General features: G+C 27.3%; 2 protein-coding genes across 2 annotated transcripts in view; one reads left to right on the forward strand and one right to left on the reverse strand.

The window, feature by feature from the left end:
• The first annotated feature begins 2,870 nt into the window (after positions 1-2,870).
• LOC119677053 lies at positions 2,871-3,583 on the forward strand. The gene is made up of 3 exons (XM_038088322.1): positions 2,871-3,110; positions 3,181-3,348; positions 3,425-3,583. The coding sequence occupies exons 1-3, from the start codon at positions 2,871-2,873 to the stop codon at positions 3,581-3,583; spliced, it is 567 nt and encodes a 188-aa protein (XP_037944250.1).
• A 9,726-nt stretch (positions 3,584-13,309) lies between these two features.
• LOC119677054 (homeobox protein abdominal-A homolog) overlaps positions 13,310-25,601 on the reverse strand; it is a 36,044-nt gene continuing 23,752 nt past the window's right edge. The window contains exon 2 of the mRNA XM_038088323.1: positions 13,310-13,890. Coding sequence (XP_037944251.1) covers positions 13,533-13,890 — 358 coding nt within the window. The 3' untranslated portion in view covers positions 13,310-13,532. The remainder of the gene's footprint in view (positions 13,891-25,601) is intronic.

Genomic DNA, 25,601 nt, shown 5'->3' on the forward strand with positions numbered 1-25,601 from the left:
GTAATTGAACTCTTCAAAGAAATTTCACTTCGCCAGAAATCGAACTGGTCTTAGATATCTGAAATAAGCAATAGGCAATAGGGTGAGCAATAGAAGTTACTTAGTTAAGTAATAGTAAATGAAGTGCTAGACACCAAAGACGGAGAGTAAAAATTAAGTAAATTTAATGGCAGAGAGAACTAAATTTACCGCATAAAGAAGTATTTTTAATGGAACTCTATATGGACCTACCAGTATATGTTATGTATACACTTGAACTTATGTCCTTTTTGTTTTCTCTTTACAATAGCAGTTCTTCAAGTGATTGCACAAGGATAAAACGTTATGGATGATATACAATCACAATAAAAATGAAAATAAGAAAATTTAACAACATCAATGACTTGACAGCACAACTACCAAGAAGAAAACAGAAAAAATATTTAGATTCATTTGGCATATGTGAAAATGAACATTCATTTGAGAGAAATGTGAAAAAATGGCATTGCCTCTGGGGTTCGGTGTGGCAACTTGTTCGTTAGTAGGAGCTACAAGGATGTTATTCCATTAAAATGCCATAAAACAGAAATGAACTAAAATTTTAAAATACCAACAAAAATGTTTTTGCATTCATGACAGGAGCTGAATTCGAGTAAGACCTTGTTTGATTACCATTAAGGCATTGTACCCAGGATTAACTTCCTAAAACCAATTTATGACCGACACAATTTTCATGTTGTGAAACAATAATAAAGCATTTTTTTCTTTTGCATTTTGGTGCACTTCTGTTGGCAAAACATTTTTAATTGAAGTGTGCTAATCTAATTTTTTGCTAAAAATAAAAAAAAAGAAAACAAACAAAGCAAAAAAAGATATTAAAATTTAATAATTAATATGTTATTAATCTACGATGAAAAGAACATCGTTCCTAAGTAGTTTAATCTACACCGATTAAACGGAGTTAAAGTAATGGTAAAGAGAAAAAAGTAATAGATTGAAAAAGCTATCTGAAAAAAAACAACTTAAGTATATTTATATATTATATTAATTTTTATAATATTTTAATAAAATATGGGTCAGTTGGCTAACGAACACTGACTCTGAGCTTCAAATTTGGCAGGGTATGTGCTCAACCCTTGCTACTTGCAGTCTTAAAGATTTATTTACAAATAATTACAAATAAGAAAATAACTCCAAGACCACCACTCAATACCCAACATGATTTTGGCAATATTCGAAACAACTGAAAATTCAATTAATTAAAAATAAAAAATAGTTATTGTTGTTGTAGTTCAATACTTTTCGAAACCTCTTTACAATATTTTAACTAATGGCTAAAGTCAATATGATTGTAAAAGTAGTTATTAATGGAATGATGCTTATTTATTATAAGATATAGATATATAAAAGATATATATATAAGATATATAAAAGCTTCTCATTACAGTGATATTAACACTGAAAGTAAGACCATACTGCAACCATAACGTACTGAAAACTATTTTTTTTATTATTACTATTATATCTAATCTGAGTGTCCGTTCATAGAGATATTTTTGTCAATAGCAAATCAGACAAGCTAGCCAGACGGGGTGCTTTAGAAAATCACTTGGGACATCTAAACAAACTGCGCATATTGCTGCCATTATGCAAACTGTTACTGAGTTCCTTCTGTGCTGAAATTCTTAAAAAAAGATGAGAAGACTCATCGGTATGTAGACATCTGTATGCATGTTGGACATGTTCCATGCTTTTGAGCGACATAAGTCACTCTGAGCACTCTAGATTCAAATTGCCTACTGAGCCCATAATTACATTTATTGGCAATGATCATCTTTCTATTTGGCTCTAGACTGAGGTCGGTATTGTTAGTTATAGCGGTATCGAGGATGAAATCCATTTATAACCACAACTTTTTACACAAGCATTGAGTCCCACAATTGATTTCAAAATTTAGCCTGAAATTTCAACTTCCAATCAAGTATTCGTTTGACATAATGGAATAAGAGCTGTTAGATGTGCGAGAGACCACACCATCTGCAAAAAACCACAGATAATTTTTCTATTAACTAATATATTCAAATTTTCATTAGTTGAAATAAAGTACTGCTTCATTTGGTGAAGAGCATACCAGAAGATGCAGAAAGAGATATTAAAAGAAAGAGAAACTTAAGTTTATTCAGAAGCAGCAGTCTATCCGTATGCATGAGCGTGGAGGGACGGAATACCTGTGATGGAGTTGTCATACTAAAAAGATGGATTTAAGAGTTCGTGGTGACTGCTTGAGATGTTTAATGTAAGTTTTAATAGCAAACAATATGTCGGCAATATTGAAGGTATGGACTTGTAACCACAAAGCTGGATTCCATAACTGGAGACTAGATTGTGCAGCTCCAGTCTATTGAGTTCAATCAGTGATTGGAGGTCTGGACACCAAAATATGACTGAGTAAGATATTTTTTAAATCAGTTGATAAAAATAGAAGCTATTTTATTTGACAGTAAGTTCAAATACTTTTCCCTTTGTTGCCACAACGAGGAAAATTAGAATTTTATATATGAATACATAAAGCAAATAATATATAATTAAATTATTTATATTATATATAGAATAGTTTATATGTGAAATATATATAATAATTTATACATATTATTTATTAAGTCGAATAAGCTAACTTAATGAATCATAAACTGAATTAACTGAAATTTACTGAAACCGATCATGCCGAAAATAAAATTTAATTTTCTTTTTACTTTATTGAAAATAACAGCATTCAATTGGAATTATTAATAATATTTTAATGAGATTTAAAATGCTTAAAATAATTGATCACTTATTTTAAAACGTGTTTCAACAATTTGAAAATATTTTCCATTTAGTCATTTTCTACCATGACTTCGGAGTACATGGGTCTTGCACGATCGATTCTCTTCTATGTAGCAATAGTAGATGTGATAACCTTAAATGGAGTTTGTGTAGAAGCAGCTGTTAAGCTTACCAACATAAAATGTGTAGAGTTCGATAGGCCATTCGCTTCTTTCAATGACTGTCGTCTGAAAATTATTCAACGCGGTATAGTGGCGCTCAACCTACATGTCGTGCTTCATCAGGTTCCTGTAAATAATGTCAGCGTAAGTTTAGACACACTTATTTCTGATTTAATTTTTTTTATAATGAATATATCTAAACTTTAACTTAAAGGTTAATGTAAATCTTTTCAAGAAAGCAAGTGGCTATCGTCCATTTCTTTATAACATCACAGCAGATTTTTGTGAATTTATGGCTAATAGGAAACGTTTCCCGGTGCTCAATATTGTTTTGAATAGTTTTACTAAGAGCTCAAACATCAATCACACATGTCCTTATAATGTAAGATATCCTCAGATATCATTTTACTTACTCATATGTGTTTTATCATTTTCTTCTTTATTTTTTCTTTATTTAGCACGACATTATTGTGAAGAATTTTGTTGTGAAAGATTCACATCTGAAATATGCGCCCTTACCGACTGGTGACTATCTAATAAAAATAATAGTTGGAGCCTACAACGATTGGAAGGCCGATGTTAAAGTCTACCTTCAAGTTATCGAAATTAATAATTAGTTAAAGTTTGTACTAGATTTTTTTTTATGTAAAAGTGAAACGTAATAAGTGATTTCATAAAAGCACTTGGTAGAAGGTGACTTCTGTATATGACTTGAATATTTTTTAAAATTTAATGTATATAAAAATACAATAATAATGAGTGTTATTTTCTACTTGAAGTAAAAAAAAATTAAAAAACTTAAATTAAATGCTCGCAATAAACACAACGGGAAATCGTTCAAATCAGATAACAGAGAACTTAATGGTTGACCAAGCACTCCAAAAGCGATCTAGTGACTAACAAAATTGTTTCGCATTAAAACATATCATCTATATTAATAGAAAAACTGTGTATGATTGAATACATAATTCTGGCGGAAATTTGAAGTTATTAAATATTAAATATTAAATTCAATATATAAGGCTTGTTTTAACTGTTGCTTTATTACCCTACACACATTTTCCTAAGTTCCAAATTTCTTATTTACTATATCTTTACTAATTATTTTCAGTTTGCAAATATAAAAGATTTTATTCACAAATTATAGTAGTAATGAAATGGTTACCTCGAATAATATTTTTCAGGGGTAGACTGGGGCTACCTGAACATTATGCGAACTTTGAACAATTGGTTTAAAATTTGAAGACTGCTCTACCTGATAATGGATAATTAGTAATGGAGAATGGATAATTAATAATGATAATCATCGAACAGTCAGTGTTAAACAATAGATGGTAATTTAAACCTCAGTTACAAACACGAGTTATAAATGAAATGAGAATATCTATAAAAATCTTGAATTATGTCTAACGAAGTCAGAATTTCAAAAAGTTGGACATAAATACGTTGAGACACTATATACACTATATACGTTAACTCCTTAACCAGAAAACTTGCTTTTGTGGCTTGACACTCACGACTAAAAAGATCAAACCACCCAGTTTTAAATCAAAACTATACTTACCTCAGCATTTATCATTATTTTTAACATTCTTTTGTTTTTCTTCTTCCTCTGCTTTGTCCCTTTCTGCTAAGAATATAGAATAATTCAACAACTCATTTACAGAGTATGTACTTTTCTATACTTTCTAACCCAATTATATCGTCTCACACAATAATTCGGGGTTTAGCTCCAACTACTGTAAGAACAATTTGTTGTCGTGATACGGACAAGATGAAGGACTATGGAAAGCTGTCACTCATTTGAAGGCCAAACAAGTTACAAAAAATTTAAGTCCATTAATTGTAAAAGTGAAGTCCCTTCTATCGATTTAGATGGAAAATTAGAATCAAAGAAGAATTCCATTGAACTAAATTTTAATTCAGAATAAGACTCTGTCGATATTCAATAAAATCAAAGGTTATTCTACAGCAATAAGTGTCAACTAATTTTTGTTTTGGTATGGCAACACTATACATAGCGATATTATTAACCAATCCATATAATTTGTTGGGAGTATGCATGTTGCAAGTCAAAATTTCATAACATTTTTATAAATAGTTTATAAGTTTGACTGGTTTTGTTGACCGAAGCTTTGTACTTTTTTAAAAAAATGGATAAAAAAAATTTTATTTATTTATTAAACGTTGTTTTTTTGATTTAAATCACAGCATCTGGTGGCATCCCTTCATTTTTATCGTTAACTTCAAGCTTACGATATTGTGCAATATCGTAGCGCATCTGTGTGCGCAGGTTTATAATGTATTTGCGCTTGAAAGTATGCAGTATTTTTTGTTTAAAATCTCAATTTTTCTTTTTGAATTGTGTTTTCGTGCTTTCGCTCACTAGATGGCGAAGAAGCGCTTAAAACTCACATACTCTGATTACAAAGTTCAAATTGACGCTATATTCAGACTCGATATTACAATTCACACTTCACTTAAGTAACGCTTAAGTGTTCGATATTGGCCACTGAAGTAATATTTCAAATTTAAACAGATATAATTTTAGCATTTTCAAACTGGCACTTTAACTATTGTACTTAATTTGAAATATGCAACAATAAGAGATTTTTCATACAAAACCCATTTAAAAATATGATGAAAAGGTTCGATTGAAAAAATTTAATGAAAAGGTTCGATTGGTCAAAATGCAAACATACTAGCCGTTGAACAAGAGAAAGTTAATGATGAGCTCGTAATACTACAATATTCCTATTATTCGAACTAGGTGGTGTCCGTATATATATTAAATAACTGGAAAAAATCAATTTATTTAGAATGCTGGATTATCCTTTTTATATCATATAGTTCCAATTGTTTGGATATTCATTTTGCATCAAATAGTTCGGTTATCATTCTATAATATGGACTTCAATCATATTATATTATAATATCAATAATCAGAATGATATTCAACTTTTTATACTACAACAGTGTATTTTCTATATTATCTTATTTAGATATTAAAATGAGAACATAACCATTTTATATACTACTTTATTTAAATATTATAAGAACATTGAAATGTTCGTAATAGCAACAAGACGTTATATTATTGTATCGCATATGTTGTACTAATCGAAAAAAAGACAATTAAATTTTAATTTATAATATTTAATTCTGAATCTTTTTTGTTTCATTTTATGTGTTTTATAATAAAATTCTAAATAACCGATATTAATTAATATCAAAATTCATTTTAATGGTTGTTATTATTCTTCCAATTTAGGCAGTAGAGCCCTCTAGTGTAGAATAGACAAAGGGTGAAAACTTTGATAAATTTTTATCGAATGCTGTGTATTCTGGAAGACTTCCACACATTCCACAAGAAACAGAGACTATGTAGACCGTACAGTAAAAGACCGTTTTATTAATAATACGATATTGCAGTGAAAACGTTTTAGTTTTATTGTTGGATTTATATATTTTTTGGAAAAATGATAGCACAAATATATTAACATTTTTTAATTTAATTAATTATTTTTCACATTTTTATAAAAATAATTTATGAACAATGTAATTAAATATGAGTTTAAAGCTCTACAACCAAAATTTTTTGTATTTTGTGGTACAGTCCACATTTTAAAGTTGAATATCCAAATAGGTGTAGTTATCCAAAGAAAAAGCATTAATAGTAGATCTTGCTCATTACATATAAGATAATCACGTCCAGAGACTTTATTTATATGGGCACTTGATCGAATATTCGAATATTGTTTCAAAGTGGTGTTGATGTGGACTTTATACCGATTCGAATGCTAAGAACCCTATGGTTTCAAGCCATCACTGCAGGTGACCACGTTAATCATTCAAGACTTAATATGTTCCAGTAATACGTAACAAGTATGTTAAACTTATTGTGTGCTTGAAGAGTCATCATAATATAATTAAGAAAAAATTCCAAAACCTTTCTATTATATAAATTGCTAGGAACTTAGAACTTATAATTTTGAGATGATTCTCATAACATGTGATAGGATGACATGTTTCCATTCAAATTTGTTAGTTTAATAGTTTTGCCGTAGTTCGATAAGATATCAATTTCCTTTCAGAGCTTAGTAGGATTTCGAGAGTATTCTTCTTTGCCAACAGATTTTTTTATAGACAGCTATTAAGACCAAATTTTTCTGCTACGCTACATATTAACATATTTGTAGAAATTCCATGTACGAATACTAGTTGACGCTGTGTGGCGCGTATAGTATATTTTGGTAATTCATTGCTTTAAACCTCGATATCTCAAGAACTAAGATATAGCGACATATAGCATAAAGGAAGAAGCTGTTCAAAATAGTTGACTCTGCGGAAATACTTTATGTAATCTCTCCGCCTGGGAAATTGTAATCATGGCCAATTTATTGCTTAGGTCTCACCACTATCTTATAAAACTTATGCCTTCTTAATTAGATTTGCGGTTAACTAAATTTTGTTTCTAAGTACCTAAAAGTGCACATTATATACAGCAAGATGATTAAAGTATCTAAAATAATATCGATTTTTAAAAGACTGCGGACTATTGTATGAGATGAATCCATTTCGGGTCTTCTCGAGAACAAAACTTCAGTAAATCGTGTTTTCCAACGTTACTATCAAAGGGGCTTACTAGCTTATTGACGATCCAATTCGTCATATTTTTTGATTATTTTTGAAGTGTTGAACTGTTTTCTATGCAACACCGCCTTAGCCAATAAAATAAAAAAAGGATTTGTTGTTTTTATTTTTTAATAATTCACCATTTTGTGGTAGTTTTATTTATTTTTATATCCTTAGCAAATGAATTAAATTACGAGTTCCATTTAAACATTTACGTATTTTTGTTTTGTTTATTTTTTTGTATTATTAATATTATTTTTATTTTTATGTCTATATATATATTTATGAATATATATATATATATATGTATATATAATTCCATGTATCTGTTTTAATTTCATATTCATATTTTACAACTTACGTCTAGAAAAAATTAAACTATTCTTGTTAGGAATTATTAAGATAGTATCAATAGATTTAAAAATATTAATTATTTTATAATTATTTAAAGTTAAATTTGAGTTTTACATAATTAAAAAGAAAAAAAAACAAATTCAATTCAAAATATGTATTCTCTCTCTAAAATAATTTACTTATATATCTTTTTTGGTTAATGTTGAAAAACATTCATCTCTCAAGTATCTTAAAATATTATTTATTTTTTAAAAATTATTTGTTAAATAATAACAAAAAAGTAGAGTATTTATTTTAAAAATGTTTGTAAGTTAATAATTATATTTTTTTTAATAAATAAATTAATTAGAGTTGAGATGGGTTCTATTTAAAAGCCAATATGCACAGTAAAGTTTTTATTTATTGAAAATATACTTAAAGTTATTTATTTTTATAAATATTATAATTATTGTTTTTTTTACGTATTTAGTTTCACATATCAACTTTTGTTTTTTTTTGTTTTATTTTTTTAATATAATTTCAAATCTTCTTTATTACACTTAATTTATATGCACTTTTTTACGTATTTTGTTGCTTTCGTCAGTTTGTTTTTCTAATTATTTTTTATTTCTTTTTCTTTTTTGTTCTTATTTATATATTTATTTTACTTTAGTTTTTGTATAACTAAATAATTATTTATCTTTAAAATCTTAAATACTATTTACGTATACATTCTTTGCACAAAGTTTGTTGTCAATATCTTTTTTATATTGTTTTTGTTTTTAATTAAGCCTAATTTTTTTTATTTTAAATTAAACAATTTTTGTATATAGCTTTTGTAAGTTTTTTTCTTGTTTTATTTTTTTTCATTAAATATTTTGTTTTAAAATTTATGTTATTTTTTAATTTTAATATACAAACAATATTTTTTTTATTACATCTAAAAGTATACTTCCAATGTATGCCGTACAATTTTTACAGAAAATATTTATTATTTATTTTATTTTTAAGATTTTAATTATAAACATTTTTAATTAAAGTAAACTAATTTTTTTTAATGTTTGAAATAGCCATTTGCGTATTAAGTGTATGAGTGTAGAAAACGCCATATATGAATATCAAAATTAATTTTTAAAATAATAAAAAAATAAATGAAAAAATTTTGTTCATTTTTATTGCATTAATTAATATTCTTTTGAATTTTTTGGTTTAATCGAAAATATATAGCAATCTTTTAAATTGAATAAAAATTTTGTAAAAAAGTATTAAAAAAATTTAATAATTAATAGCTTATATTAAATTCACTATATTATAAAAAAAACCCAACAAAATATTGAAGTATTTTTAATCACACAAAAAAAAATATTTGTTTTGAAATCAATTAGATTAGAAAAAAAATTTAATAAATTTATTTTATTAAAAATAAAGTTTTAAAACTCACTTCACTGTAGAAATTTTTTTTTTTTTTGACACTGGTTTAAATTCAATTTCGACAAATTTTTTATATAAAATTTGATTAAAAATAAACTAAAAATAATATTTCAAAACGAATTATGTTAACTAATGAACGGTTTTGTTGGAGGAACCAAATAATTCTGTTAAATCATATTTAATAAACTTAATAAGAAATCATTTATCTTCCGTTTTTAAATCAGTTAAAAAATATTTAAATTTTTTATATTTTCTTTTCTCTTCAATAAATATAAATATTGTGATATACGAAAGGAGAATAATACTTCTGCAATCTATTAAAAAATCTATATATGTACTAAAATTTAGGAAACGATGTTAGAATCTTATTAACATAGTATTATTTAATTAACTTAATTTTTTTGAAACAAGAACATATTATTAATTATTAATTATTATTTTGACACGTAGCACAACGATATCTTTAGAGATATATAAAGTTCTGGACGTAATACATAAAGAGAGTAAATACCCCGAATAAACTTTTTATTTACTTGTTAATTAAATTTAATAATATAATATGGCAACAATTAAATGAATTTTTATCTATCCAACAATTTAGTTATAATGGCTACCAAATTAAATAATTATTAATAATTTATTATCATATAATAGCAATTAGCAGTAATTTAATTCTTACCAACTAAAAATTAGTTTATAAAAAACATAATATTAAAAAAATGATTTAGAAATCCATAATATACAACTTTAATTAAAACAGCAATTATTTATAATATAATTTATAATTTACATTTATATTATAAATCATAAATTCAGTTAATCATAATCAAAAATTGATCATAAATCATGATTCATAAATTAAATTAAATTAATATCATAAATTAATTCAGATTCCTAGCAATATAACTGATAAAAATTAAAAATTATATATAATAAAAAAAATACATATATTTTAAATAAAGATTTTAGTGTCAATTATATACAATTTTAAAAAGATTTTGTTAAACAAATTTTGTTTAAATTAAAACAAAAAAATATTATTATTAATAGCCTGAAGACACAGTGAATCAGATAATCCATCCTGTTTCATAAAATATAAGGAGATATAAAAATAATATAATAATAAAAATTATTTAAAGATATTCATGATAATTTGTATTAAAAACAATTATTAAGAGATAACAAAACCAAAAAAAATATGATATTTAAAAACTATGAAAATAATTATTTAATAATTATAAATTTATAATTATAATTTATATAAATTTATATTATTATAAAAATTATCAATAATAATTTTTAAAAAATTATAATAATGATTCTGTAAAGCAATCTTTATATAAAGGGTCCCATCGAAATCAAAAAAATTGAAGATAATTTAATTGAAGTAAATATAACTAAATAATGTAATTAAACACAGAATTAGTTCTTATAAAATTGAAACTATATTATTTTTGTTAATATATTATTATTTTTGCAATACTCACTAATTTTACCGAAGAAAGTAGTATAAACAAAAAAAAATTAAAAAAGAGCAATAATAAAAAACAAACAAAAGAAATAAAATACAAAATAAAAAAAAAATTTTCGAATAATAGAATAATAATAATAGAATAAGAATTATAATTCAAAAATCTCTTATATGTATACAATTTCAAATAATTGTGATATTACTTTGTTAAACAAACTCAGTATATATATTAACCAAATAAAGTGTTAGAAAGTAAATATAATATAAAAAAGATAAATTTATATAAAATTATAACTATAACATTTTTGGTGAAATATATTCTGTGCTAAAACAAACATTAGCGATATTACCAAAATCAAAAAAAAATATTTAACAAAGCAGATATTAAAAAAAAAATATAAAATATTTAAAAATTATAACTGATTATTTTTAAAAATTAAAATAATAGCTTTTATTAAATAAAATATATATAAGCAAATGTACATAAGTAAAATAGGAAAAAAATATAAGCAAAAAAAAATTAAAACTAAAAGAATAAAAATAAAAAAAGAAATATATATATTTAATGTTATAATATGAAAAATTAAGATAAATTAAAAATATATGTAATATTCCAAAAATTAATTGTTAAAAAATGGTTATCATAAATTGTTTAATTAATTTTTTTGTTGCACAATTCTGAACTATTATAATGCAATAATTACTATGTATATGTATTATATATAATAATTTATATATTTATTTTATTTATTATATATAAGTATTATATATAATAAATTTTTTATTTTATGTTTGCAGAAGTATTGATCCTCCAAAAAAACTATCCTTACAGAATGCAATAATTTAATAATAATATTTTTTTAAAACGAGCATAATTAATAAAAAATTATTGATAGCAAAGAAATGACTTATAATTTTATACTATATTGTAGTTTTATAAAAAATGCAATATAAATTAAAAAATAATTTGTTCCAATTGAAGAATTCACTTTAAAGAAGTGCAGTATTTGATGATAATTAAAAAAAACTTAGATAAAATTAAGTTAAATGGCATTTTCTCTATACTAGAATTTTGTAAATAATTACATTTGAAGCTTTTAAACAATATTTCCTCGTATTAAAAATTTGAAAAGTGTAAAGATTTTTATCTATTTTTTTATGTATTTATATATTAGTTTAGTTCTTGGGACGTTTTTTATTTGAACTTGAATTGGTTCTTTTCATTATGTATGCAATATGGATATTATACAAAATCTGTTCTTCACAATACACTCTCTATACAATTGTAGTTGTTTTTTAAATTAACTTTTACTTTTTTAATTTAATTTATTAGTATTTTAGTTATTTTTCTTATAGTATGTTTACTGTTTATTTTTATTTTATTTTTTTTTTTAATAAACACAAAAATATTGCACCTTAAATTATTTATAATACAAACACTTAAAGCCGAACTTTATTAGCATAAGTTTAAGTTAATTTCATTGCTGTTAAAACAAATAATAATAATTAATTTAGAAAGTAAAAAATAATATACAAAATAGCAAAATAGCAGAGAGAAAAAAATTTTTTTTAATAATAAAAACTAAAAATTATCTTAAACACATAGTTCGTTTTTTAAAAAAGTTCATGAAGTCAGATTTAATTCATGTACTAAAATTTAAATTGTACGAGATCACGCGCATTTCTAGCACAAAATAATAATTATCATTATCATAATTATCTTCGTTAAAGACTCTTCACTACTTCAAACTGCATAGCAATAAATATTTTTATTATTATTAAAATTAAAGCTAATACAATAATAACGCGCATTTATACTTTGTTCAATAAAATAATTTATTTATTTTTAAAATTTTCGTATTTTTTGTTATTAATTACCTTAATTATAATCTCAATTTAACTTCATTAAAATTAATATTTAAGTAGCGCGGTTGCCTGCCCAACAACGGCTGCAACAAAACTAAAAAACTTAAAAATTAACTCGTTTTTCTTTAAAACTATAATTAAATTTAAACTTAACATTAAACAAAATATAATACAATTTAATATCGAACTACTTATTAATTAATTTACAGCGGTAAATTTTTAATTTAATTTAAAAATAAAATAAAAATCATTAACAACAGTAAATTTCCAACAATAATTTAAAATATTTTGCACACGTTACACTTAAAACAAGAAATTAATTTAAATTTATTTTTTATTATTATTTTAATTATAATTTTTTTTTTTTTTTGAAAAATGAAAAATTTTTTAAATTAAACTTTATAAGCAATAAATTAAGGAAAAGCATAAAAAAAGTTCAAAAATAATTTAGCCTTTCTATGTTTCTAAATTCTTTTTTAATTTTTAATTTTTTTCTGGGTTTGTAATTTTTTTTTTAATTTTAAATACAATTTTTTTTTATAATTTTATTTAATTTATGTCACAATTATTTGCATATTTGTTCATTGTTTTTGTTTTTTGTTCTTTGTTTTTTTTTTGTTTTTTACTTAAAAATAATTAATTTTAATTTATACGTATCTGAAGTTTGCAATGCCATCGGCACTCTTTGTTGTTAGATTTTTATTGTATATCGATTCGGTATCATTACTAATATAATTAGCATTAAAATAGTTTCTTTTATTTGTGTTATAATTATTATTAATAAAATTAATCATATTATTACTATTAGAATAATGTGTTGAAATTTTTTCCTAGTTTTGATCGCCTATGTGCTGCCCTTGCGCCGCTGCTGCGGCTGCTGCTGCTGCCTTTTGCGCCTGCGCTTGTTTCTCTTGCTCGTTGAGTTCCTTGATCGCTTGGATTTCCTTTTTCAATTTCATTCGTCTATTCTGGAACCAGATCTTTATTTGTCGTTCTGTTAGGCAGAGAGCGTGGGCCATTTCGATTCTTCGTCTGCGGGTCAAATAGTGATTGGTGTGGAATTCTTTCTCTAATTCGAGTGTCTGATAGCGGGTGTATGTTTGGCGACCACGTCTTCTGAGGCCATTTGTACCTGCAATGAGAAAATATGGAAAATTATAATTAATTTTATATTCTAGTAATGTAAACCTTTAATTAATAAATAAATTTAAATGGCGACAACAACAAATTATGAATTTTGGTATATACTTTTAGGTAATAATAACTCGTAGACTTTAAAGAGTACTGCTTCTGGTTAGACTTATGTGCGACTTAATATTTACAATACCCGATTTTACTAAAATTTATAATCTATTTTTAAATTCAACTAAGTCGTTCTATTACATATCCAAGTCCGGTTGTAGCTGCGATATTAAATATTATGTGGAATTGCTATTTTGACCACTTGCTCCGTTATAGGTCACAATAGTGGATTTACTATAGCTACTTTACCGCTTTAGTAATTACTGTGGTCAGCCTATAAAGATCTCTTGTGTTTTTTTTTATCAACAATAGACTTTCTTTCCTTATAACACTTAGTATCAGCTTAAAATTGCTGAATTTCAGTGTTGAATTTTAACTTGGCTAATAAGTAAAATAGTAATATAATTTTCAAATATTGGACCATTTATTAGTATCCCTAATAGTATTCCTAGTATATTAGATTAGTATCCCTAGTTCAGACTTCGACTGTGGTTATGTTAGTATCCCTAGATCCGCATAGACCGGATAAATCTGAATCCACAATGATGGTGAATCCACAATGATGGTGATTTTAAAATGTTAAATACTACCTCCATGAACTATGTACGTTACATCAATATGAGTGGTCGTCTTCCTTCGAAATGAGAGAAGACATCGAGTCCTAATTTTTTGAATTATCAGGCCTTTTGCTGGAACAAGACAAAGGACTCAAAAGCAATAACTTCTATTCCGAGTTGATGAAAAGTACTATTTAAGGGTCAGTGTTCTATTCTAGATGAGAGACTAAGTCTTGTTGACTTTTTATAATCTTAAATAAAGTATATATTACAATAATATAACACTTATATATACTATATATAATTATCTCTAAGCCAATTTTCATATAAACTATACACATACGATTGAGTATCAACAATAAAATAACACAAAGCTTTAATTAAAATTTTGATAAGTACTTAAACGATATATATCTCTATGATCTACTACATAACCTCAAGTCATTGAGATAGAGAAAGATATAGTGAGAAAGAAAATAAATATTTTATCAGTTTGTTGTTATTGTAATTTTGCTGTAAGCCTAAATCGTTTAATTTCTCATAATATTTCATAATTTATTATTTGTTTAATAATAATTTTATTTTGAAATTATTTTTAACTCCATTTATTGACCATTAAAAATGAGAATTAAATGCTTTTACACTTTATGCGTGTCGGCATAAATTTGTTAATACCTTTAGGCCAAATTTATAACATAATAAATGCTCATAATATTTAACTTAACATTTGCAGTGCAGTTATGCAGCCAATAAAATGCACAAGATAAGTTTCAAACCGATAATATCACAACACAACTACGGTGCATGAGTGCGCACAGTGCAACGCTAAAGTTATGGTACAACCAAGCATATGTATCAGTGCAACATGCATAATTGAATGAAAAATTTGTTGACTTGCACAGTGGAATGTAAATGAAGTACTTAATTAATTAATTAATTATTTAACTGTTTGTGTTTTGAGAATTTGAACTTTGAATAGGTCATGGGATGTCATTTTGAGAAATTTTGCTAATATAACTTAATAAAATATACAATTTTTATTTCTGTTGTGCTCAAATTTGACAGATGATTATTTTGAGCAATAATATACAATATTGAATATTTTTTCTGCAAATCATATGCTTATATGCAAACATACCTTACTTTTCGAGATCGCGTTTAAAGTTGAAAACATTTCACATTGATTTTACTTACAAGAACTGCGACATCTACCCTTTACTAGTATGTAAAATTTTAACATACTAGATATCGACAACTCAGTCATATCGACATATAAAGCACAGCGCAAAAAGTTGTTCTCATGTCAAATCGTGGCATCCCAGAAATAGGTTTCGATATATAAAAAGAAATATGTTTGTTTTAAATCTAGTGTAAGCAAAGGTTCCATCTTATTCGAAAGCAACTTAATCGTGCTGAACTATTCGTGTAAAATTGTAAACATATTACCTTATGATATCTTAAATAATTGTTGTCTTCCCTAATGCGGATTCTCTATAAGCTTGTCAAACCACTATATGGCTTTAATAATATTTTTCAAAATCTAAAAATAATATTTATTAGGAAACCTCTTTCAAACATTATTTGATAAATTACATGACTGCTCTCACCAAAAGCAGTATAATCTCTGCACTGATTAAAATAATGTTATTAAATTTTAATAAATATCATCTGTACTCTTTTTCAGTCGCCCACAAAACATATGTGCAACTCAAAAGTGATGCCTCAGATGTCTCAGAATGAAGACTTATATCTAAAACTAAAACTTCTACTACTGTGGTTTACTACTGCTAAAACTAATTATGTTAATGTAATTAAGATTCGGTCGTTTCCATATGCCTTAACTAATTTACGTTCATATGCGTAATTAAACAATTTAGCTTGTTTGTTTAATTTCACATAAACAGTTGACAAATATTTAAAATTTTGATAATTTCTTTGTGGGAAATTTATTCTAAGGGTTGGATTTGACATTTTTGGCCTGTAATTAGTTGATTTATTTTTAATGAGCTATTTATAAGAAAGAACATTATTATTCTTATTAGCAATCTTAATAAGCGAACTGTCTAAATGAGCCTTTTTGTTTCTATTCAAAATAGATTTCTTGTCATAGAGCAAACTTTATAGTACTTTTTAGTTATGTTTTGAAAATAGTCGAAAAATTGCGGATTTATTTAAATCTCCGTACAAAAAAATATTGTTAGACAAAAAATATTATAAATTAAAAATATTATTTAGAAACAGTAAATGATTAATTTAATTATTTATTTATTATTTATAATATCTATAATAAAAATTTCAATCATTTTTTATTTATTAATAAAAGTAAACATTAATAATTAACCAAAACTGATGTATTAACTTTTCTGGACCACAGTACGCAATGTATTTTTGTAAGCAGTTTGTAATTACATTTATATGACTTTAAATAACAGATTTTATGGGAGTTTAATGTATAAATATATACACGTACATAGGTATACCATATGATAAAATATTGTATATAATTCTTACATATGGATAAATTCCTTCGATTTGCGTGTTTGTTTGTGTGCGTGATGTGTATATTTATGAAATTGAGTTATTACACTTGAGGCAAATTAAACTTCATAAATATTTAAAAATCAGAGATTAACTGACGAAGCAATAAATACTCGTACATATGTAATAGGCATTATAGTATGAAATATTTAATTGCCGATTTAATGTAGAATGCTATAGTATTTTTATATATCGAAAATCCAGTCAGTGACTGCTGGTCATTTGGTCATTTCCAAAAGTCTTTGAGTTGCCACTCCATTTTGGCTACACAAACTGTGGTTTTACAAACTTTGGCTTCACCAACTTCGACTTCAATTAAAGACAAAATAATGTTTTATTAAATGCGCTTGTTAACTGCCATTTAAACATTTTGCCACTAGAAACTGCAATTATTTTCAATGCACGAGCAAAAAGTGCACGTTTTCGTTAGCACAACGTAAAATAGACACTATAAGATAGACAAAAAACACAATTTTTTTTCTATAGATATATAATAAAATATGTAAGACAAAAAAAAAAAAAAACAGAAAAAATCCAAACAAGATCGACGTTTAAATACAGAGACCACAAAATGATCAATTTAAAATAACGATCTCGGTTAAGACAATCGCAGAAACTGTACATTTTGCTTTACACCACATTGCGCAAACCATAAAAATGAAATGTATCTCGACTTCTTTTCATCTCTTGCCTTCGGTGTACTTAACTTTATCTGTTTAAGTTTATTTATTTATTTTATACTCTCATTTCATTTCATTTCATTTTATTTTATTTTATTTTATTTCATTTTATTAAATTGTGGCAGCCAATGCAATTGCAACCATGTCATGTAACCAACCAACAACCAAGTGCATCGCAGCAGTCAACTGCAATGGATGCATTGGATGCAGTGGCTGCAGTGGCTGAAGTGGCTGTGGCTGCCACGGCAACATGCAACAACAATCCCAACTCTCAACCTACATGAACATGTTCGTTTTATATCGGCGTTGATGATCATTTCAGGAAAAATTTATATTTATGACAAAACAAGAAAATAAGTAAAAAATATCATCAGCATTTGCTGCACGTGTAGGCTTGCAACATTTCCTTCTTTTGCTACGTTTTTGTGGAATTATTTTAAATTAAATTTTTATGTTAAAAATTTTTTCTTATTTCGATGATATTCAATTTTTTTGTTTTTGTTTGAATGTACACTCGTCGTACCTTTTTTCTGAAAAGTTGAGTTGAAAAGTTTGACTAACTAACTTAACCATCGCTTAACCATTTGAGAAGAAGATCGACTGGACTTGGACTGCACTGGACTCCAGTGGACTGGACAGAAACTGATGTTGATCATTTTGTTTGGTATTTCAGATTGATCATGTTTTCTGCTCTTTGTCTTCGTTTATTTGTTTTTTGATCATGTGTTTTATTTTTTATTATTATTGCCCGGTAGTACAAAATGTGTACGAATTATTGGAGAAATTCTTCACAATTTAATATGAAAGCCATAAACAAGTGCGTTTAATTGCTGCACCACAAAAACCAGTCACACATATTTTTCGTGAAGTATCTTTTATCTGCTTCACTGAATGTATACGTCGTACAGTACGTTTAGTTAATATTCATCATCAGCACATATTATGTATAGAGAACGTGACTTTTCATCGCAATATTAGATTTAAATGCGGCCATTTTAGGGTTTTCTGTTCATTTATCTCAACGAACTGACAACAAGTTTACATATTTAATTATTTCAATTATTTTAATGAAATGATAATTAAATGAAAATTAAAAAAACTCCAGGCTCTTTAAATTTGACTACATTTGAAATTTAAACAATTTGTTTTAGAAATAAATAATTAGATGAACATTGTCATGAGAGAAGGATTTTTGCCACAACTGTTAGAAAAATGAATTAAAAATAAAAATCAATATGTAGCCCCAATTAAATACCAATTGTAATATATAAGAAGATTTAACATAATTTCCGTGAGAAGATTTTTAACAAGTGGGATATTAAACAATTGTTAGATCTGCCATTAAAAACTACTACATGCTTAAAACATTTAAATTTGTGTTCAACTATTCGACCTTTTAATGATATGTCGATATCTGTATGAAAATTGGCCAAGGTCTTTAAAGATCTCCCTTTTAATCATTCATATCGCAGTTGTGGAAAGGACTATAACGTGTTTCACATATACTCTGTTACTCTCCAGTACATGCGCCGATTTATTATTCCTATAAAGTAAATCTAAAGATTTAAATAATTTATAGATAGTTATACTATAAAACGGGCTTTCTTTTTTGAGGATCTTTGTCAACTTCGTAACATCTCTCTTAAAAGCATTTTAAGCTTTGTCAAAGGTTCAATATGGTTTCTAAAATCCTGAGTTTCTTATACGATAACATAATGAGTCAATATATGTAAGTGGATTTTCAGTATCGCCGGTATAACCCCATCTAGTAGAAAGGATGAAGACTTAGAATAACTTTTCTGAACAGTAATTTAAGAAGTGATTGGATGCTACCTATAAACAGAGAAACCAACCTAGAATTTTATTATGATATTAGTGTTATTCAGTGAATCAATATTCAACAAATTGGATGGATTGATCATGTTAAAGATGACGATGTCACAGGGAATAATGAATATAACTTGGAGTAAGAAGACGTATTCTCGTTGGAGTGGTCATTTTTAAGATGTAGAAGGAGCAGTGCAAAATGATGAAGTTGAAGGCAGTTGGAGTAAGAAGACGTTGGAAAAGACCATTTTTTTAGTAGAATTATCACTTTACAGATAAAGGGACAACGCTAAAACATTAAGTTGCAGTTGGAGTTACATATAAGACGTTGGAAAAGACCATATCTTCGCTAGATTGGTCATTGTTAAGATGAAGAAGCAACAGCGCAAAATGATTAAGTTGAAGACAGTTGGAGTAATAAGATATTGGAAAAGACCATATCATCGCTAGATTGCTCATTTTTAAAATGGAGAAGGAACAGCGCAAAACGAATAAGTTAAAGACAGTTGGAGTAAGAAAACGTTGGAAATGAACATGCTTTCGGTAGATTATTCATTTCCAAAATCAAGTTGGGATAGCGTAAAAAGATTAAATTGAAGACAGTTGGAGTAAGAAGACGTGGGATAAGACCGTACTTTCGATGGACTAATCGGGTTATTGATAGCGATGCAACACCGTAAATGGAGTAAATTGAAGGTTTTTACAGTAAAAAGATGTTGAAAAAAAACAGTGAATTGATTATGTTGTAGCTGAAGATGCTAAAACGCAAGTAAGCAGTAAGCTGAAAGTTGTTGGAGTAAGAAGAAATTTGGAAAGACTAAGCTTTTGATGGAATAATCATGCTATAGATAACAATGTAACATTGTAATGGGAGTAAGTTAAAGGTAATTGCAGTAAACTGACTTTGGAAAACCTAGTGTCTTCGGTGAAACATTCAAGTTAATAATCTATATTCTATATAATAATAATGTACCTTGAACATAAAGCACTAAACTCATTTAATGTACGGAACTGCAAAAGGCACGAAAGTAGTAGAGAAGCCTGGAGAGGAGTGCAGTATTACACCAAAACCTGATAATGGATTATTGTGGCCAAATAAGTGAGCAAATAAGATATGTATAATGTACATATATATTTGATGATATAAAAATAAGTGCAATGCTTGAATTGAAAATATGCAGCTCTATAAAATTAATGAATATACATAGTTTAAAACATTTAGTAGTTAATTGGCTAACTCTATAGCATATAAACTAAACGTAATGAATGCAACTGCATAACATTTAAATATTTATAAAGACTGCAATAAATAAATTTAAGTACATGCATGTGCATGCATGTGCATACATGCATTGACTGACTTGACTGGATTGCTTGCTAAGCTCCGAGTTACTAAGAAAAACCGATGAGGAATTGCTGCAAACTTCCAGATAACGAATTTTGTTGAAAAATAAAATTATTCATTAAAATGAAAATTTATTCAAAAAAAAAGAAAATGTGGCCAATAAAAGTTGTTTTTTTTTATGAAGAAACCATAATAAACTCGATTTTAAGCATTTAAATGCTATTTAATTTATTTCTTTGCATCAAACATGAAAATATTTCGCTAAGAAAACTGAAAAAGGGTAAAAACTCGATTTGTTTGTTAGCAAAAAAATAAAAAAAAAATAAAATAAAAAAAATTTACTTAAACCAACAAACGAAAGCAACAAAATTATTTGAATAAAGCAGGAGGAGGAGGAGGAGATGGAGGAAGCGTTTGATGTCGATGTGGCGTTGTTGCTTGAGAGGAATGCCTTAGCACAGTATATATCCTTAACTGCTTCGCTTCGTTTTCTACACCTTCTCAATTATCATTAAAGGAGACAAATAAATAAATTTATACGCCTAAGCTTATGCTTTATTTAAATTACGTATTTTCCACAACTTGGTTTTTTTTTTTTTGTTTTTTTTTTGTTTAATATCCTTTTGTATTATTTGCTTACAATGAATTAAAAAGTTAAAACTTAGAGGAGAAGAAAAACAAAAAAACTAAGAAAGTATATATTATACATTAAAAAATATATATAAATGTATAAATATATATATATATAATATATATCAAGCTGAGGTTTGTGAAAAAGTTTTATGTTATTTATTTAAAAAATTTTCATCCTTATTTCTTTGGCTCCCGCCAAACTTCTCCAGTTCTCCAGTTTCTCCACTTGCTCCAGTAGCAGTGGCAGTAGCAGCGCTGGTACGTGAGTTTTTCTCAACAATTTTAAATGGAATTTGTCACACCGCCTGCCAGGAAACATCGCATAACAAAGGCACAAAGCAACAAAAAAAAAAGAACTAAGAAGCCAGCAACAGCATAAAACAGTAGGAAAAAAGTATCTGAAAGCGGCGAGAACCACTGCCATTTTTATATATGCAAAATAATTTTTTATTTCGCTGCGCAACTTAAAATTTATTATGCGAAAAAGTGCGAAATTCATTTTGGCGCTCGAATTTGTTTTCTTTTTTCACATCTTTTATATACATAAGTATGTTTATCGCTAGATACCTCAGCAGTAAGTGTTTAGTTGCAGTGCAATATATATTTGTGTGTCTTAAGTCTTCGAATAACTACTTTATGCATAGCTAAAGTAATCCGATACTAGCCATACATGATGGAGTAGAAAAATAGTCCACACAATTGCAATCTTAAAGATACATCATACGTATTGAATCAGCTTTATTCAATTGCAATCGATATGCATTTTATTAATAAAATAATTCAATAAATATTGATATGATATGATGAAATAATGCAAATAATCTTGGACTTATGATTTTACTAAACATCTGATATGCAGATCTGAGGTCAATTATTGCTTAGTCTAATGAAGTGATAAACAATAATCCAGTCAAGGCGCAAAGAGGGGTTTTGTAGAAACCTCGCAGTTAATAGAGAGTAAAAGTGCTCAGGTGCAGTGACTCAACTCAACTAGCCTCAACATAGATCTGGACTTAAAAATGAATAAAACTGAAAATAAAATAATAAGCTACTAATATCTTAGTTAGTATTACTAACTTTTGTAAAACGTCAAAAACCTATTTGTTTCCAGTGACAACATATATAGTTATGTTAAGCCTAGCTGGCCGTAAGTCACCTATTGATCCCTAGCAATAACAGATAAAGTTAAATCTCTATGTTGATTCGTGTAAAAGGTTACGTTACTTGCTGATCTTGCTGATCACCTATTCTTAGTAATATCAAATAGAGTTAAGCTCTTATATAAAATTTGTAGTAGGTACTATTGAGATATTAAGGTGCTCAAACCTTTTAACATTAAGCACTAGTTGTTGTTGTGTTGATGTTCTAAACACGTTGTTGGGCCGATAAACGCCGCATTATAATAAATTTCGGCAGACAAAATTGAAGTTATATGTTTGGCTATAACTTCTTTCTTCTTGAGGAGCGAGATCTATTTAAACTTCTCTTGTTTTTCAGAAGAAGTTTGGTTGTCCTGTCAGTCAGCAGAACAAACGAAGTTGTGGACAACTGAATCCCATAATACCAGAAACACATCTTTGGTTGAATGTCGCAAGTGAAAGTACACTTGCAACTAGTTCTATTTTAAAATACTGCAAGATGGTTTGTAATAATTTTTAGGTTTCCTCAAAGACAGCCTTGCCTTGCCACTATCAAGAAGGCAGACTATTTGTGAGATAGAGTCGACAGGTTTTTTGAGCGTATACCTGTCGTGAAGTCTTAACGCCAATGTATTGGCAGAGTTCAGCCTTATATATGTCTTACGATGTGTTGGTAAACGACGTTATACCAATACATTTTAACACACGTGTAGGTATAATGTACCATTAAATGTGCCATTGTAGTTTCACGGCATTTTATCGTTACCAGTTAAAGGTATATCTTTGGATATAGTTTCTTCCTTTGGAGGTAACACGGCATATATAACACCACTGTTGTTCATCCGGTGTCGCAGTACCGGATTAGCAAATGTAAGTTTTGACTTCTATTGATCATGATGACTGAAGCTGCTGTCACTGACCCCTATCGGGTCACTGATCACCCCCTCATGTTCGGATTCACATCCTCGTTCGTGTGTCGTAAGTCAAACTGACTCACTACCAGCCGTACTCCAAAACGGTACAGGATGATGTCAGATGGACTTTTCTCATGCTTATGAAATGCATGCATTTCATCGGGAATATTCTAGCGTTTATCGCTAAGAGGAGACTATTCCTAAGACACTAAGTTAATGGTTAACGATTTTTTTACAATATGTTCCTGAATTAGATTCTAGTGGGATTTGAACTTAAATCTAACACACTAAGTTGTATGTTTGTACCAACATTAAATGAAAGTTTAAGTTAATTTTGTACAGCACGAGTACATATACTGAGAAATTGTGTTAAACACGTTATTTATTAGTTTACAGTACATAAGGCATCCCAAGTAGTAGTTCAACGTATCTGAAGTACAACACCGAAAATGTTAACATAAAGTGACAGCTGAAGCATAATGGAATGCAGCAAGTGCCTGGCAGTACCTACTTAACTAAGGTGGAGTTGCGACGCACGTTCCATGCTATATATTTTTTCCACTTACATTAAAACTTTTTTGAGGATATGAGGGACTTAAAATTTCGCACTTACACTAAGGATTTTTACAGTTTGCAGTTTTTCTTCCACTAAGCTCAATGCTATACACCGAATTTCCTATTTTAAGGATGTTATTCTTATAAAAAAACACTCCCAACGACTTTTTTCTTCTCGTTTTCTGTTTGAGAAATCTTTTGGGATTTAAAGTTTTGACAGTTTCTATTTCGTTTGAATTGTAGTATCTTTTTTATTTGTTGTTGTTGTGTTTTTGTTCTTGCTATTTTTAACGAATATACTTATTTGTTTTATTTTTGAAATATTTTATGTTATATACCATCTTCTATCTCGCAAACAACAACAATTTATTTCTTGATTTGTTTTTTTTTTTTGTTTTTTGTATACCCAAATTCGTCTTAGCTAAACTGCTACTGCACCCTTCTTCCATTCCGGTGTACACTTTGAAATCTCACAGTACTGCACACCCCACTATTTTGTTTTATACTAAATAAGGAAAAAAACTGAAAATTTTATATATGTTCGATATGTATTTCGTATAATAAATAGAGTTTGATTTTGTTTTTGTAACGTATGGTGTGTATTTGTCTTCTTTAGCTTAAATAAGTCCGCATGCGACACGATAATAAATCACTTGGTTTACTCCATGTTCCTCATGTTGCATTCGTGATGTATGTTTTAGTTGCTATATCATGTGAACGCTATAAATGCTATAGGCAGCACACACATCCATTTACACATCCATATCAGTACATTAGATAGTGTATCTGTATCATGTGTATGAGGATCTATATTAACCTTAGATTGTGCACCATTTGTAGATGGCTTTCTTTTTTTCTTTTTTTTTGTTGGATAAAAATAAATTTCATTTTTAATTTGTTGTTGTGTTGCTATTTCGAAACGCTTTCGATTTTGTCTCAACTAATTTATATTTTGTTTTTGTCATTTGTAAAAGATGCTTTAGTAACATATACCTACATAGAGATTCTACACTCAATACATGTATACACATATGCATTAAATAATACATCCTTGCCAGCTTATATCTGATATATGATCAATAACCTATGCTCTTTCACATTTTCGGTTGTCAATTTAAATTCGTTTTGGTCGAAGTTTTCCTTGTGAGCAAACTGCATATAGGTTTAATCCTACTTTCTATGCACAACGCACTATATGGTTAAGGTGAAGATTTTACTTATCTGGAAATTTTGGATAAAAATAAAAAATTAGTTAATCCACAACGATTTCTAATAATTACGTGATAGTCAATTTGTTCGATAAGCAAAACACAGAAAAAAGATGGGTATATGATGGGTTGATAATCTTATTTAACCTAATCGCCATATATAAGTCTAATAGATCTGTTATGATATCAGATCGATGTCCTTAAACTGAGAGTACATATATAAAGAGAAGAGTTCCAAGAATGGTTGGGTATACGTCCCGG

Source organism: Teleopsis dalmanni, chromosome 2 (genome assembly GCF_002237135.1).
Source record: "Teleopsis dalmanni isolate 2A chromosome 2, ASM223713v2, whole genome shotgun sequence".
In the NCBI taxonomy this organism is placed as follows: domain Eukaryota; kingdom Metazoa; phylum Arthropoda; class Insecta; order Diptera; family Diopsidae; genus Teleopsis; species Teleopsis dalmanni.

Excerpts from the sequence above, each read along its gene's own strand:
- LOC119677053 (XM_038088322.1), top strand. The coding sequence starts at position 2,871 with ATGACTTCGGAGTACATGGGTCTTGCACGATCGATTCTCTTCTATGTA. Across the intron at positions 3,111-3,180 it reads TTCCTGTAAATAATGTCAGC|GTTAATGTAAATCTTTTCAA; the intron begins GTAAGTTTAGAC and ends TTTAACTTAAAG. Across the intron at positions 3,349-3,424 it reads ATCACACATGTCCTTATAAT|CACGACATTATTGTGAAGAA; the intron begins GTAAGATATCCT and ends TTCTTTATTTAG.